The sequence below is a fragment of the Alexandromys fortis genome, unplaced genomic scaffold (assembly GCF_014885135.2).
Source record: "Alexandromys fortis isolate MF-2015 unplaced genomic scaffold, M_Fortis_MF-2015_v1.1 scaffold_194, whole genome shotgun sequence".
NCBI lineage: Eukaryota > Metazoa > Chordata > Mammalia > Rodentia > Cricetidae > Alexandromys > Alexandromys fortis.
The window spans coordinates 2,623,429-2,640,816 of record NW_026068075.1 but is presented as its reverse complement, the minus strand read 5'-3'; the positions used below and the strand labels follow the sequence as shown (position 1 = coordinate 2,640,816).

General features: G+C 39.1%; 2 protein-coding genes across 2 annotated transcripts in view; one reads left to right on the top strand and one right to left on the bottom strand.

Moving 5' to 3' along the window:
* The window catches only part of Stk26 (serine/threonine kinase 26), a 54,615-nt gene extending 40,683 nt beyond the window's left edge, over positions 1-13,932 (top strand). The window contains exons 5-12 of the mRNA XM_050121635.1: positions 5,941-6,049; positions 6,139-6,296; positions 7,127-7,312; positions 8,288-8,436; positions 9,423-9,516; positions 10,047-10,109; positions 10,191-10,327; positions 12,135-13,932. Of these exons, the coding sequence (XP_049977592.1) occupies positions 5,941-6,049; positions 6,139-6,296; positions 7,127-7,312; positions 8,288-8,436; positions 9,423-9,516; positions 10,047-10,109; positions 10,191-10,327; positions 12,135-12,159 (921 nt within the window). The 3' untranslated portion in view covers positions 12,160-13,932. The remainder of the gene's footprint in view (positions 1-5,940; positions 6,050-6,138; positions 6,297-7,126; positions 7,313-8,287; positions 8,437-9,422; positions 9,517-10,046; positions 10,110-10,190; positions 10,328-12,134) is intronic.
* Positions 13,933-15,437: 1,505 nt separating this feature from the next.
* The window catches only part of Frmd7 (FERM domain containing 7), a 43,410-nt gene continuing 41,459 nt past the window's right edge, over positions 15,438-17,388 (bottom strand). The window contains exon 12 of the mRNA XM_050121659.1: positions 15,438-17,058. Coding sequence (XP_049977616.1) covers positions 15,979-17,058 — 1,080 coding nt within the window. The 3' untranslated portion in view covers positions 15,438-15,978. The remainder of the gene's footprint in view (positions 17,059-17,388) is intronic.

Here is a 17,388-nt window from a genome sequence, read left to right as displayed (position 1 = left end):
CAAACTGCATTGTAGATTTGTTCATGCTGCTGAGAGTCTTAAGGTATGTAATCAATGCAAATATCCCAGTAAGATAAAGTCCTGACGTTTACAGTGATTGTTTGCCAATTGCTGTCAGTTTGACATTTTCATGCATGCCTTAATACTGAGTATACTTAGACTTAAAAATACATTATGGGGGGATGGAAAAATGGCTCACTGTTTAAGAACACTGGCTGCTCTCTTCCAGAGAACCCAAATTTGATGCCTAACACCCACATGGCAGCTCACAACTGTTTGTAATTCCACTTCCAGAGGATCTGATGTCTTTTTCTGGCCTTCTCAGGCTCCAAACACATACGTGGCACAGGGACCTACATGTATACACACAAAATAATACAGAAAAACTTTACAATACGTCATTGAGATAACTGTCACTAACTGTGATTATGAACCAAAGGTCTGAGTCTTTGAAAACTGATGTGTTACTACCCTGCCGCATCCCCCAACATGATGGTATTAGGAAAGGTAATGAAGGCTTGAGAGGCACGAGAGTAGAGCCTTCAGGGATGACAGTGGTGTTCTTGTCAAAGTGGCCCTGGAGGACTTTCTAGCTCTTCTTTTATTATATGAGAATACAATGAGAAGGACTATCTGGAAACCAGGAAAGGTGGTCTCAGGAAATACCCATCTACTTAGGCTCCCCAGAACTGAGAAATCGGCATTTACTATTTAATCCACCTTGTCTGGGATGTTTTGTCACAGCAGCCTGAGGTGTAGGAACGTGTTACTGTCAATTTTTTTTTGTTTAAATTTTGTAAATTGTCTTTTATTTGTGTTTCTTATGAGGGTGGAGAAGGGGTATACATAGTCCATGCTACACATAAGAAAGTCAGAGGACAAGTTACCCAAGTCTCTTCTCTCCTCCTACCATGTGGATTCTGGGAAGCAAATTTAGGTCATCAAGTTTGATGGCAAGAGCCTTTACTCGCTGAGCCTTCTGCTGGCCCCTTTCTGAGGCAAATATTACAGTGCTAAAATCTGGTGCTGCATAGGAAAAGTTCCACCCAACAAAGACATATTCACATGGAAAACGCCTCTGAGAAAAACTGATCGTTTTTCCTGCTTTGCTGTGGTGGTATCAAAGATGATCCCTCCCTAGAAAAATTATGAATGTGCATTTATACTTAAAATTCAATACAAGTTATAATAGTCAACTTGTTATAGATTGACCATTGGGTGACCATATAGCTGTTTGAGGTTCTCCAGCTGGCTCTAGTCATCAAGGTCTGTGACTTTGAAGCTTTGGACTTAAAAATTCTACAGCACACAGAACTTATACTAAGTGCTTCTAAGTTCTCTTGCAGCTTTAATAGTATGTGATATGATGTATTTGGGGGTTTGTTTTAATTTTGAGGCCCAGGATGACCTGGAACTCATAATCTTCCTGCCTCAGCCTCCTGAGTGTTCTATTATTGTTTTGAGGCAGAGTCTTCAAACCTTCTCATATATCCCTTCTTGCTCTCTTTCAGATTCATGACCTCTTTTTTCATTAATTTTGTTACATGCATATATGTATATACATATATATCCCTTAACTATAATTTCCAACTTCTACCATTTTCCGTTCCTTTCTTCAATATTTAAAATTTTTAACTGTAGAATTCTTTTACACCCTAAGTTAGGTCTATAAATTTCAAAGTATTGTATGTCTTTGAAAAAATTGTGAATGAGATTACTTCTCTAGTTTCTCTCTCAGCATGTTTGCTATTGGTAGATAGAAAGGATGTTTAGTTTTGCGTGTTAAATTTGTGGCCTGCCACAAAAGTGGTGGGGCTGGAGAGATGCCTAGGTGATTAGGAACACTGGTTGCTCTTCCAGATGACCTAGATTTGATTCTCAGCACCCATATGGCAGCTCACAAATGTCCCCAGTTCCATGAGATCCAACACTCTTACACATACATGTAGGCAAAACACTAATGCACATTAAATATAAAAGAAAAAAGGCTTTAGCCCTGACTGCAAATGACTTCAAATTTCTGGGAATTTGGTGACTAGGAAAGTGTCTGAGAGATTTTCCTTGGTGGGGTAGGTGGCCCATACTTAAACTATTCCAAAGAAATTGCAATTAAGCCAAGGAAGCCAGCCTACAAACCACAATCCCAGAGAATTTAGTCAACAATGAGGACACTGAGAGAGAGACTTACATAGATCTAATCTACATGGGAAGTAGAAAAAGACAAGATCTCCTGAGTAAATTGGGAGCATGGGGACCTTGGGGGAGGGTTGAAGGGGAGAGGGGAGAGGCAGGGAGGGGAGCAGAGAAAAATGTAGAGCTCAATAAAAATCAATAATAATAATAATAATAATAATAATAATAATAATAAAGAAATGACAATCTCAATGGAGAGCCTCACCTAGGAATTCATGGCTAATTCTTCCTTGACTTTTCTCTTTTATCTCGAGTTCAGTCTTTATGTCTCTATCTTTTCCAGTGAGGCGATTTCTTTTAGAAAAATCTTCATGCCTGTGAGTTTAAGCTGTGTTCTCTTCTCAAACTGAAATGGGCTTATTTCTATAGCACAGGCTCTCCCAGTTGCTCTGATCTACCTCCTCCATTCCTTCAACATGAATAGCCCTTTATGGAGTCACCGCTTACTAAGTCACTAATAGCAATGTACCCATTGGTTGCTGCCATAATCCTAACTAGCAACCCTAATCTGTATCCGCTCCCAGTAGTTTGTCCAGTTTAATGTAATGTCTAAGTCAAACAAACATATTTCCTTTACCTCTTTTTGCCGCCCACCTCATCATAAGAAGACAACTGGCAATTCATATAAACTTAATAAGTTAAAATGTCAGCACTCCATTGGTTAAAAGTCTAGTCACCTAATCCCAGCTCTACTAAATGGCTCATGGCTACTGAGCATGCCAGTCACTCTGTGACTTAATTTCCTCACATGTTAAATCAAATGAGGAAAATGGGTTAGAAATGTCTAGTTCTGCTTTTCTAGCTAAAAATAAAAATTGACACTGCTGTGGTTTAATTATACAGCCCAGAAGATACTGAGAAAACATGTTGCTCCTTTTCAATGCATAGTCATGGACAGATGAGTGCAATTGATTTTGATTAAGAATTTGTTGTAAACTAGTAAAAGAAACAAGATGGCTTCTGAGCAGCGTGTTTCTCAACTCAAACTGGCACCCACCTAACTGGCTAACACGAGACTATCAATTCTAGTTTATAGTCAGGATTATACACTGTACTCCTCAAGAGTCTTATTCCAAGAAAATCATTCGTTGCAGTTGAACAGACTTTGACCACTTTAGATGCGATGTTATGAAATTTATTGTTTACTGCTTCTTTCTAAAACAGTTAAGTTGTCTTGCACAAAGACATCTGATGGGTAAATAGGATAAAACATGAGCACTGTAGAAAGAAGCCTGGAACCACGTACTAGTTATAAAAGAAGGCCTACTGTGGTAGGCAGCCTCACGGACTGGCAGAAAGTGAAAGGAACGTAGTGAAACCCCTTAAACCCACTAGTGCAGGGTCTTTAAAGAGCAATTGTCCCTCTTCTGCATATCCTTATGTTCAAAACCCAGGCAGGTTATACAAGGCAGGTATGTTGCCCTGAGCAGAGGCTTAGAACTTTGCAGAGAAGTTTCAGTTAAGCATTCCAAGACCTTGGCATTTTATTTCCCAAAGTTGTATTTGAAATTTTAAAGAAGCAAAACAATAACTTCCTCTTATATTGCATCTTTGCCACATTCCTTCTGTTCCCCGCATGCTTGTCCTCTTTTTCTCACAACTGCCAGCACACCGTAGGAAACATGTGTACTACAAGGTTTGAGGCCGTTTTTGGTATGGTAATGGTCCAGAAAAATCCACCCACACCCACCATCCCATATTCACCCCCTCTCCCTCCCGCCACCACCACAAAAATAGTCGCTCCTGTCCCTTTTCAGCTTCCAGTTGAAGTTTTACTTTGAATTTTCAACTAATCCTAAAATGCATCATATGTTAATGGACCTTCAAGACCCTTTTTGTTGTTCCTACTGACCTGTTTTAAAAGTTCTGTATTAGGAAGTGGATTGAGCTATCTATCCCACACTTAGAAACCCTTTAAAATGATAGTGGGTGCCCTGAAATTGCCCTTGCCCAATTTCTTAAGTAACCAAGAGTATGCCTCTGGCCCTACCAATGCTTTATGATCATGTACTAAATTCTAGTCTTTGCTCATATGATGTATGTCCTCTAGTTAGTTGGTAGTTCCACGGAATTTCTTTGCCAACCATCAATAAAATAATGTCTCATTTTTCACCTTTAGAATCACGTTAATCACTAACCTTTAAATTAAAAAGAAATTGAGGTGGAAGTTGATAGATTTGAAAGTTAATAGATAATGTTACCTAGGAACGGGATCTATTGAATTACAGGCATCCCTGGGGGATACAGTAAGACCACTCTTAATAGCGGATGGTGAAACCAAAGTACGAGGTCTATTTTAAGCTGCTAAATTTTGACATAAAAGTGCCCTTTATTCAGTATAAATATGGCATTCATGGAAAGATGAAATACACAAGGTGCCAAAGAGCTGTGAATCCCTCCCAGTGAGGCAGAATAGGCACCTCCTCCCTCCTTCCAGCAAACAGAACTCTGCCTCCCTATGCCTCCAGCTTCCCACCCTTCCTGGAATAACACTGTTTGTGCTTTATGAGGTACCGGAATTTTAAAATGACCATTTATTTTAAAGGGATTTTTTTTGGGTGTTCCATTACAAGTTCTCCTGAAACCTAATGATTGCTTTCCTTGTCTTCCAGTTGGAATGACTGGCTTTGGTACAGGGGTGGGGAAAGAAAGGGAAGTGTGTTACATTTATTTGAAAAATATTATTCCTCCATGATCTGAATTTTTTACAATGAGAGTCTGAATGGTTGAATTATTATATTTCTGGCTGAATTTAGATTAGGGGTGTCTGATTGAAAAACCAGTTCAGTGTTAATATGGAGTGACTGTTTAAAAGCAAGTGCATTCTGTCTTTATCTAGTCATTGTTCATAGTATAGTGTGACCTAAGGACACTGCCATGCACACACATATATTATACTCTAACTGTATTCCCTTCATGCCCCTAAACCCCTGCTTCTTAGTCTTCCTGCTATTCCTTGTAACTCAGGCTAGCTTCAAGCTGTGGATGTAGCCAGGGATGAACTGAAACTTTTGACCCTCCTGCATCCATCTCCCAAGTACTAGAATTACAGTGCCTCCACGCCCTTGGAGAGATTAACTCCCTAAGTAACAGATTCATTCCCCTCTTTGCCCGTGTGACAAAAGTTCCATTGCCCTTTGCATAGTTCCGTTAAATCTTGGATGTAAATTTTAGAACCCTCAGAATTTGGAGCTAGTATCTAGGTAATGCTTAGCTGAGCTTTCAAGATAAATCATTTGTTTATGTGTATATGGGTGGCTTGTTTTTAGGCAGGATCTCATGGAGCCCTGGCTCTCTTGTAACTCAGGCTAGCTTCAAGCTGTGGATGTAGCCAGGGATGAACTGAAACTTTTGACCCTCCTGCATCCATCTCCCAAGTACTAGAATTACAAGCATGTGCCTCCGTGCTCAGTCTATGAGTGCCGGAGATCTAACTCATGTGCCTCCACGCCCAGTCTATGGATGCTGGAGATCTAACTCAGGGTTGTGCTCATGTTAGGCACATACTCTACCAGCTGAGCTATATTGGCATCCTGCAATCTAAATGTCTAAAGCCCTGCACAGCCATTTGAAATGACTTTTACTACCTTTTCTCCCTTTAAAAGTTTTTTTTTCCCTCATTTGTTCCAATGTTGGTTTAATAAGCTATTTCAGATAATTAAGTGATTCAAAATGTCGAAAATACCAATTTTAAATTTCTCCTGAAACTTTTGAAGTGTGTGAGTGTACATGTGTTTTCTTCTTAAGCTGCGCGCTGGGCCATTTGATGAATTCCAGATTGCCACCATGCTCAAGGAGATTTTGAAAGGTCTGGACTATCTGCATTCTGAAAAGAAAATTCACCGAGACATTAAAGGTATACAAAAGTCAAATAGAAACCTGAGAAAAACAGATTCGTTTTGGAGAAGCTGGGAGATATTCATTTTGTTTTTCTTTGCCCCCTAGCCGCCAATGTCTTACTTTCAGAACAAGGCGATGTGAAACTTGCTGACTTCGGAGTTGCTGGCCAGCTGACAGATACACAAATTAAAAGAAACACCTTTGTGGGAACTCCATTTTGGATGGCTCCTGAAGTTATTCAGCAGTCAGCTTATGACTCTAAAGTAAAGTATTCGCTGTTCAGATGGGATTCATTGGATTTAGCCTTGTCAATAAGCTTTTTAATTTCTCCTTCCTTCGCAAGTGCTTCTAAAAGAAATTATGTCCTATTGTGTTCCTTAATCATAAGTCTCATCAGTGTTGGAAGTATTTGAACCCTATTTATTTCAATGGCTTTTCGTTGCACTTGGAATAAAATCTAGAGTCCTTATAGTCACCCATAAGGCCATTGAAGATCTGGCCATTTTTTGTCTGTCCGCCCTCATCTTCTACCATTGTCGTTTCTACTCTCTTTGCTCCAGCCATTATGGCCTCATTGTTCCTCAAACACAAGAACATTTTGACCTCAGGATTTTTCCTTGCTTTCCCCTTTGTCTGGGGAATAGCCTTGCTCCCAGTGAGCTACCTCTAAGCATCCCCTGCACAGAGATGTCTCTGCCAACCATCCCACAAAAACATGTAGCTCCTGTCCCTACTTTGGTCACCATTCCCTTTTCTACTCTTTACTTCCCCATAGAACTTGGTCCTACCTCACATAATGTTGCTCCTTTATCTGTCCCTCCCCTTAGTAGAATGTAAGCCTCTTCAAGGCGAGAGCTTTCATCTGGTTTATTTAGCATTCAAGTAGTATTGTGCCCGTACAAAATATGAGATTTAAATTTTGAATTCATGAGTTATGTTAATTAAAATTGTTGTAATTATTATATATTATATAATACTATTATATTATTATAATTCACCATATTCCTTGATATGTCATTGCAGGGGTTTTTGGGCAGCATCCTAGAATGGAGTTTCAAGGTGATAAACGGTTTTGTTATTGTCTCCTTTTTAGGCTGACATTTGGTCATTGGGAATTACTGCTATTGAACTTGCCAAGGGAGAGCCTCCGAATTCTGACATGCATCCAATGAGAGTTCTGTTTCTTATTCCAAAAAACAACCCCCCGACTCTGGTTGGAGACTTTACTAAGTCTTTCAAGGAGTTTATTGATGCTTGCCTGAATAAGGATCCATCGTTTGTGAGTATATGTCATTACCACTGGTGGTTTCCTATTGTCCCATCTACTTCTAACTAAGACAGTGTTTCCTATGGCAGAGAGTACAGTGTGTGGCGACAACATCTGTGATCCATTTGTACTGCTAATTCCACTCTGTTCTTAACCAGATCCTTTGTCCTTTTGTCTCCTCCCTGACATCATCTTCTTAGTCCCCAGCTACCTAATCATTTCCTATTTCAAAGTTTGGAGAAAAAATTAATTTTCTATTAGTTATTTCTTAAAGTACATGAGTACCTGCTAGTGGTGGAATTGACTAAATTTATTATACGTTGTAGTGTTGTTAAAATAGCCCTGCTTCCACTCCTGGTGATTAGGAAGCCATGAGTACTTTTCTAAGCGAGATGTAGTTATGTTTATGTTGACAGCAAACATTCCAGTAGTAATGAAATGATGAAACAAGCACATTCCCCAAGCACTTGGTGTTTGCATTCATCTACAATAAGAATTAGTGTTTGAAAGAGAAGCATATGCTAAGATGTGGGCAGATAATGACAAAATGAGGGATTCATAAGATGTGCAGATAGCAAAATTGCAACACTCTTGCTCATTTGGATGATTTTTTAGAAATTACAGTCAATGTAATAAAGTGTCTTAAAGTGTTGTTTTGACATTTTAGATGCTTGCTTTCTAAGTCCTACTCTTTCTGAGAAGGCTTTGTTCCTGGCATGCTGGTGAGGTAGTCCAGTATCCGCTTACCGCTGCTCTTTAACAAATGAAGCCGTTAAAGCAGCGAATTTAATGTGCTTACCTTGACCCACCTCAGATAATTGAATCGTCAGCTTTCCTCTTACATTTTAACCATCCTTGTGTCTGTAGATATTACTTTGTAGATTTCAGTTTAATAATTCAAATGATGTGTTACCGCCTACCTCTCTCTGAAAGATCCTCAAAATAGTCACGAGTCCTTCTTTCTTTGTGGGTGTGTCTGTTCCTTAGCGCCCTACTGCTAAAGAACTTTTAAAACACAAGTTCATTGTGAAAAATTCCAAGAAGACTTCGTATCTGACTGAACTGATCGATCGATTTAAGAGATGGAAGGCAGAAGGCCACAGTGATGATGAATCCGACTCCGATGGCTCTGACTCGTAAGTACACATTACGGCTGTTTTTTATGTGAGCAGCCCGTTCTTGTATGCTCTGCCTTTTTGCAATGACCTAGTCTTCTTGCTTTAGAGTAAGTTAAAAATCACATTCTGAGGGCTCACTTCAGCCCCTCTTACAGTCTGTGGGATACAATGAATTTGGAAATATGCTTTGGAAGTGAAAAGCCCTGCTTTTAAATGGTCTCGGTCTAACCCCTAGTGGATACTTGAGTACATTACAAAATTTTGGAATATGATTTGATTAAAGGTGTTCTATTAGTTCACAAAAAAAAAAAAAAAACAATAAGGAGCCATGTTTTCTCGTTCTGCCGTGGCAACCTGCAGAACCCTTTTGAGACCTGTTCTCATGACCTTTCCTACCTCCTGGTCTCCAACCAAACTGATCAGACTGATCTGTGAGCGGCTATACCTAGTTACTTAGGTATGATTTTTACCCTGTGGAGGAGTTAGTCTTTTTGAAAAATGGCAGTATTTGCATTAATAGTTCTGCTTCTTAACTTGTGCTCATGTTAACTTGAGTAGAAGAATCCAAGGTAGGTAAACCTCTACAAAGGTAGCACCCTGTGTCTTCACACAAGATTCTCAAGTACCTGCATTTACGAGAAATTGCCCAACATTGAAATGAACAAAATATATCAGGATAGTTTGTACCCAATCTAAGGCTTGTTAACCTTAACTGCCCCTGAAAACTTCTTGATGGAACTTTAAAAACACAAGGCATTCTGCTAGGGAGCCTGGTTCAGGCCTGGGGGATAGCAGTGTTAGCATATAGAGCTGTGCACATAAGATATGGGTGATCAGTTAGGGCTGAGAAATGCTGCTGGTCTTGAATAAAATAGAGTATCCACCTGAAACTGAGGTCGGATGTGGTATTGTACGGCGACTTTGTAAAAACCCTGGCACCGTAAGCTCTTCCGATTTGGTGTGTTTGGCCATGTCAAATTACTTTGCATCTGGTATTTCTTTAGGGAATCCACCAGCAGGGAGAGTAATACTCACCCTGAATGGAGTTTCACCACTGTGCGTAAGAAGCCTGATCCAAAGAAACTACAGAATGGGGAGGTATGTATATGGAGCTAGTTATAAAATTGAACATAGTAGATTGCATCATATCATCTTCATATACATATCATTGTAAGTTTTTCTCTGCTGATCATATCCTCCTTCATATCCTCCTTATAGGCTCTCTAAAAATAGTGTGATGAGATTATAATGTGCAAAACTCCGAGAATTTAATACCACCGCATGCCATGCCTGTCTGCCTCCCTAGCTGCATAATAATGCTCATTTATCATTAATTGTGACCTAATGTAGTCATAGAAATCATTTAAATGGCCACTGTTACTTTTAAAATTCATGTCCATGTAGAAATGTAAACCCAGGGAATCAGATGTCTATTGGAGTCCTAGACATTAGGGGGCTTCCACTGATGGATGCGAATCTGTGACAGAAAGGAAATACGGGGACTAGCCTTATCTTGGGTTTTTTGAAGGGAGAATTCAAATTGATTCACAGTTGCTATCAAATAAGTAAGAAAAGCCATGAATGATTATTTTAATTCCGTGTGTGTAATCTGTATCATTTCTTCAAAGGAGCAAGATCTTGTGCAAACCTTGAGCTGTTTGTCTATGATAATCACACCTGCATTTGCTGAAGTAAGTGTGGGTTATTTAGCATCCGATATCGGTCTCGCGCGGCAGGAGAGTTTGAATGTTATAGCTATCATTCTTTTCCAGCTTAAACAGCAGGATGAGAACAATGCAAGCCGAAACCAGGCAATTGAAGAACTTGAGAAAAGCATCGCTGTGGCTGAAGCTGCCTGTCCTGGCATCACAGATAAAATGGTGAAGAAGTTAATTGAAAAATTTCAAAAGTAAGTTTTAAGTATCGTTTTCAAAATGATGTGAACATTTCAGATGTTAATTTATGGTGGAATACGGGTGCATTGGTGCAGTCATTTATGTTTCCCTCTACAGAATCGCTTCCTAATAGTTGTGTACTTGAAAACAGTTTTGTTTCTTGTTTCTTGCCCATCTTAAACATTGCCGTGTGTGTGTGTGTGCATGTGTGTGCGTGTGTATGTGTGTGTGAGAGACAGACAGACAGACAGACAGACAGACAGACAGATAGACAGAGACAGAAGGAATGGAGGAAGAGTGCTGCATATGCTTATCCACATGGGTATGTGGGCGAACTGTCTTGCACACGGGCCTGTGTTGGAAACAGGTCAGTATCAGATTTGTAACCCTATCAATTTCCACCTTACTTTTCAAGGCAGGGTCTCTCACTGAACATGGAGCTTGCCCTTTTAGGAAGACGATCTATTCAGTGATGCCCTGGAATACTCCTCTCTGTCCTCCAATGCTGAAGTCATTGGGCCTTAGTCACACCTGACAACAACATGGGCACTAAGGATCTGAACTCAGGTCCTTGGTCTTGGACCTCAAGCACTTTACCTACTGAGCCAGTCCAGTATTAGCCCCTGAACTATGATGCTCAGATATGGAAAGGCAGTTTTCTACTGAACCAAACAGCCTAGATTTTTGCCCTCTCTTCCTCCCTCAGCATTGAAATTTGGGCACATGTAACATCATGCATGTTTCCATTCTTGACAGAACTCTTAGTATTTGCAGAAACACCACTAATCTGATTATTTCCAGTAACAAAGTTATTCCATTTGAGCCCTTATGAAATGTTGATTAAAAGACTTAGAAAAGACAGCCCAGACCAGTGATTCTCAACCTTCTTAATGTGTGACCCTTTAATAAAGTTTTTCACATTGTGCTGACCTATAACCATAAAATTTCTTTCATTGCTAATTCATAATTGTAATTTTGCTACTGTTATGAATAGTAATGCAAATACCTGTATTTTCTTTTTTTTTTTTGATTTTTTTTTTATTTTTTGAGACAGGGTTTCTCCGTACCTTTTTGGTTCCTGTCCTGGAACTAGCTCTTGTAGACCAGGCTAGCCTCGAACTCACAGAGATCCGCCTGCCTCTGCCTCCTGAGTGCTGGGATTAAAGGCGTGTGCCACCACCGCCCGGCATACCTGTATTTTCTAATGGTCTTTGGTGATACCTATGGAAGAGGTCGTGACCCACAGGTTGAGAACTACTGCCATAGACAGTAATAGAGGCTTTGTTTGTGTTCAGTTTCTGCCTTGTTGCCTATTAGCTTGATTTTGTTCAAAAAAGTTCTTACAGTTAATTTGAAATTTCTTTTCTTAAACAAGACTTTTGTGTATATACATACATATTCATTAGCTTTCGTGAGTTCAAACATGATTGTACAGATCATAACTTTAAACCATCATATCTCTTCTGGTTCCATCTTTAGATTTCCCTGCTCAACTGAGCTCAAGGTGAAACAAAATATTTATCTTTCCACCCAATAAAGCTTACTACTGAGGACTAAGGAGCTAAAGTAGTCTTAAAAATACCCCAGATTCTAATAAAAAAAAAAAACCTCCCATCTCTTTTGCTGTTTACAACCAGATCCATTGCAAGTTAGGAGAGCAGATGCAGAGGAATTTTGGACCATCTTTGCATCTTTTAATATCCATCTACATAATAATCAAAGAAAAGAATTTGTCTCCATTTGTTGTAGAGTTCATGAGTGAGAAATATGGATGACTTGTCTAAAATTATACATTGATTTATACTGTTCTTAATTTTACAGATGTTCTGCCGATGAGTCCTCTTAAAAATGTGTTGTTGCTATTGCTGGCTTCGGTTTCATATGGAGCTAGAGAACCCCACCAAAGCTATGTCAACCTTAATTATGCTTAACCCATGAGCTCCCGGTGCCTTTGGATCTTTGCGACATTGAAGATTTAGGAGAAGCTTTCAAGTATTTTGTGATGGTGGCTATCATTTTGTATTTTAAAGAGATTATTTTGTAAGGAATAATTTTAATACTATAGTTTCACCTGTATTGTAGTAAATGTTGAGATACAGTTGTTGTTTTTTTTTTTTTAACTTTAGGTACCATTATTTTTTATGTTACTAGAATGAATACTGTTTGGTTTTCAATCTTTAGTTAACTGTACACTCATGAAACATACAGGTCTTTCAAAGTCATCCTAAATACTGAACATCTGTAAATCATCAAGCTTCAAAAAGCATTCTTTTTTTTACACACACACTCTAAAATTGACTATGTGTAGGGAGATAGAAATAAGTCATACCTTCTTAAAACAAATATTTTTAATAAGCTCTTGGAAAAAGCGCCTAGAAAAGTATTGATTTTTCTAGCAAGGTGTTCTGGATTCCAGGCAGCTCCATGATTATCATCCTTGAGAACCTTGTGTTTGAAGAACCATTTCCAGGCAACATGTAGCAGAAGAAGTACCTCTTGGTATTTTTATCTTCTCTTTAAGATGGAAGAAGCGGTTAACCCTTATTTAACATGATTAGACTTTTAAAGTAATCTCATTTAGCCAAGGATGTGGGTTTGGTTAAACTGGAGGAATTAGTCTGGCTTCAACCTTCAAATCTTCAGCTCAAATAATATTGTACATGCTTGGATTTAGAAAAGTTTTAGAAACCGTGTTGTCTTGTGAGTAAATACCTGATCCATAGTTATGAACATAAGGACACCAGCATCTTTTGTCATGTTAACTCAATTTTCATAGAAACTATTTATATATTTTTTCTTTATAATTATCCACACATAAGCATAGTGTGTTCAGTTTTGAAAAGGTATTTAAGTGAACATTGTCTAGCTCATGTGAAAATACCATAGGGCACGAACATTTCTCTTCATACAAAGGTAAGATAGACTGTACAGTTAATTTTCAGTTCTATTTATGGTACTGTTAAGTGGGTGATATCCTCTTTTAGCTCTCTATATATACTATGTTTGCCTAAGTGCTGAACTGGGGCTATAGTTTCATAGCTGTAGGCTTGTTGGCACTGATTAATTTTGACAGTTACGATTTTCGTGTTTGTATCTGCACATTTGATTTTTGCACAAATGATCTTTAAAATGTCTGGACAACTGCCAAATATTAAAAGAAAGATGTTTTGTAAGTAAACAATAGAGTTTTTAGTTGAAGTGGCCATTACATGCCTTCTTTTAAAAAAGAAATTCAAACACTTGTGAAGGTATAGTGTTGTATGTCATGAAAATTCTTTTCGTTGGTGCCTGTACGCTAACAGTTGCTTTTACTGGATTGTATTTTGAAGTCATGATTCGGTTATAGTTTTCATCAGTTCTGTAACTGAAATTCAATTACACTTTGTTCTCCACAGTGTTCTACAAATAGTTGTGTGACTTGAATCATGGATTACATTCGTATTTTTGTAAAAATAAAATCCACCAGTTCATAAATTGATTATGTAAAACCTTACCACATAACTGCATCCCAAATACAGCTTGTATTGCTTGTCCATTGGAGCTTTTGTCCCGTAGACTGTTTCTAGGTAAAGCATACTTCAGTGTTTGGGGGATTTTAAAAATAAATATTTAAACTTTATGATCCTTGATGCTTGTTTTCTTGAGGGTAGGTTTGATATGTTATTCTAATTGTTTTAAAATACTTCTCCTTTTCCTTCTGTTTACTAAGAATTGATTCTACTCACAGGTGAACACATATATCCTGCCTCCTCCCTTAACAAAATTATTAAGTCCTTTCAAAAATGTCTTCAGACAACCAACTCACTGCTCTCCGTAATTACTATTTTAAATAAAAATCACATAGAGATTTGAAGGAAAGTGTACATTTAGCCAAAGTGTTTAGAAATGAAAATGAGATAAGGAAAAACCATATAAAATATAAGATTTTGAATTTCGTGTGGGGAAAAGATTACAGGTAATTTTTAAAAAATAATAAAGATCACTATAAATTACACCTAGGTGGTCAAACTTCAGTATATTCATAGTTTTCAATAACTACTCTACACTTGTGACTTAGTGGATTTGTGTCCAGGAAGAAAGGAGTGGGTTGAAGCACAGAAAAGCTGTTTTTGCTAAGGTGGAGAATAAAGAAATCTGTTGTCTACCTTTTCACTTATTAAATCACATATAAAATTGTTCATTCTATCACTTCACTTCTTTGACATTTATATTTAACACTGGCTTGAAAATACATTGTACTTAAGATTATCAACGAAGTTCTTCAATAGTCTTCCTTGAGGATTGGTAGACAAATATTGAATGGGTCAAGAATAGAATTTTGAGGGTTGGAGAAATTGCTCGGTGCTGAAGAACACTGGCCACTTCAGCAAAGGACCTAGGCTGAGTTTCCTGGCATCAACATGGTGGTTCGCAGCTGTCTGTAACTCCCATTCCAAGGGATCCCACCCCATTTTCTGGCCTCTACAGGAGGCAGGCACACACATGGTATGCTTACTCATACACATAACGTTTTTAAAAAGCAGTCAAACTGAGCTTAGCACCATGTTACATCACTGTAACCACTAGCACACAGCAGGCTGGGGCAAGAGGATCAGGAGTTGGAGACCACCCTCAGCTTCTTGAGAAAATTAAAGAACAACCACACAATAGAATTTTTGGTCCCTTTCAGAGCCTGGTGGTGGTGCTCTCTCTTTTTGTCTCACTCAGCCCTTGTTTCCACGTAATCCCAGCCATTCGTTTTCTCCTGTCTCTATTCTTTTTCCATCTTCTAACCATCCTCTTTTATAGGTATAGGCCACAACCATCTACTTTGGAATTCTTATTAAAACAAAAAGAAAGTCATACGTATAACTTCTGTTTGAGTGGATCTTCCATTGTTCTTTATTAAAATTATACCTCAGATCCTTGCCTACATGCATGCAACCAAGGTATGGCAAAAATATACTCCAGCAGGAGAAATTAATAAACAAACTTGCTTGTTAACATTGATTTCCACCATATATCATAAGTAGTTAAGAAGAGAGAAATTAGAAGTCAACATCATAATATCTTCATCAGGCACACATCTGCCATGAGACATGGGCCTAATCCAAGAACCTCCAGCATTGAGAATTCTGTTAAATCCTCCATTAATTCTAAACATGTTCTGCTGAGAGGAACTATGCCACTCACTTACGTATATTGACATTCTTAGTATATAACAAAACTGATCACTGGGTCCCAAACAGGTCATCGGGAGAGAAACCGTAGTTTAGTGTTACATAAGCACACACACACAAACCCAACATAATCATGGACTACTCAATCACAAAGTGGCATTAGAAGCCAGTCCCATACACCAACCCATGCCATTGTTCTTCAGCTTTGAAGGTGGTCTTCATTTATAATATCTGCTCAAAAAAAAAATGTTGAATGGTGATGGCGTACACCTCTCTCACACTGCCATAGGAGAAGGCATGGTCCAGAGTCTGCTCGGAGGAAATAAAAGAACAAAGTTCCTAGAAGAAGACAGCAACTTAATCTTTCATAAACTGAGTGCCAGTAATGAGCAGACTCCATTAGCATCAATTAAAATGACTAAGGAGAAGGTATATTGAAAGGCTCTTAGGTCTTACCTAAGGCGGTAACAGGAAACAGGCCAGGAATATTCACAGAGTTCACTCTTTTAAGCTAAGAAATAGTTGCATGGCTTTAGCAAAGTCCTATCTTCAGCATCTGGCATGGTGAAAGAAATATCTTCGTCCTCTTCATCTAGCTGTAGACTACCAGACGACAAGCGGATTCGGGCCCTAGGTGACTTTGTGCCTTTGCCATACAAAGAGTAGTAGTCTGGTTTAAGAATCTCCGATTCTGAATCACTGGACTCACTAACTACGTATCTTTCTGCCGAGTTCTGATCCATTACAACTGTGGGGAACTCCTGCTCTGCAAATGTACAGGTAAAGGGATCTGTTTTACGAGTCAAAGCAGGACAAGGCCCTAAAGGTCTAAATTCTGACCCAAAAGGAAAACGGATAGTTTTCATGTCTGAATGGCTCTGAGATCGTTTAGGAGTTTGCTCTTGAAGGTTATATGCAAAAGCATCATCCAAATGTGGATCTTCCTCCCCTAGGTCTACACTGATATTGCTCCTCCCACAAGTTCTAGCCATAGCTTCTTGAAGTTCTTGAAGGTCTTGCTGTAAACTTTTTATCCTGCTATTCCTGGGGCTCCTCTTGACTGGTTTTACTGCACTGGGATCTAGGTAGCTGTCTGCTCTGACATTTTCCTCTGCCATGATTGGAGACCGCCTGGGTACCTGGGGTGGCTTGTCCACATAAAAAAAGACTTGAGGAGGCATGATATCAACCTGCTGGCTAGTACAAGGAATATAGGGCACATCGGTGTATGTGAGCTGCCTTGCTGGACTCACTTTGCTGGTGAAAGCAGATGTGCTTATGTGATTGTCCATACACTTCGAGCCTGTCTGGAAGGAGCTTAGAGGGCTCCGTTCCTCAAAAATGTCTATGGGATCAGGGTCGGTGTTGAAGACAGGATCTGCATAAACAAAGGTGAAAGAGGAACTGCTTTGGGATGGATGGAGCGGTGTGGGATCTGCCTCTGGTTTGGACCGCTCCAGCTCGGCTGCAAATGTCACCTCTACCGCCGAGTTCCTCCTCCTCTTGTCTAGCATAGGCTCAGATGTGTGTGCTCCATCCACGTTTCGGTAGTAGCCGCTGCCATAGAGAAGTCTCAGGTCTTCCACCTTGAAAACCCAGATATGTTGATGTCAGATGGGTTAGGTTAGATATGTAAAGAAAGGGTAATGCCTTTCACCATGAACCAAGTTATAGGTTAGAAAATACATGTGGCACTCTTCATTCTCAGTGACATCTCATTTCTAGACTCCACATTTCACGGGTCCTTCAGGTACCATTCTATTTCAAGCAGCTCATTTTGGTAGCTATGTCAAAGTAGTAGCAATCCTACGCCTGTCTGCCTTTGTCTAGCTATGTGCACCTTAGACACCATGGTCTTACATTCCTACCCCAGCCTCCTCTATATTTTCTGTAAATAAAAGGTAGAAAGGAGAGCT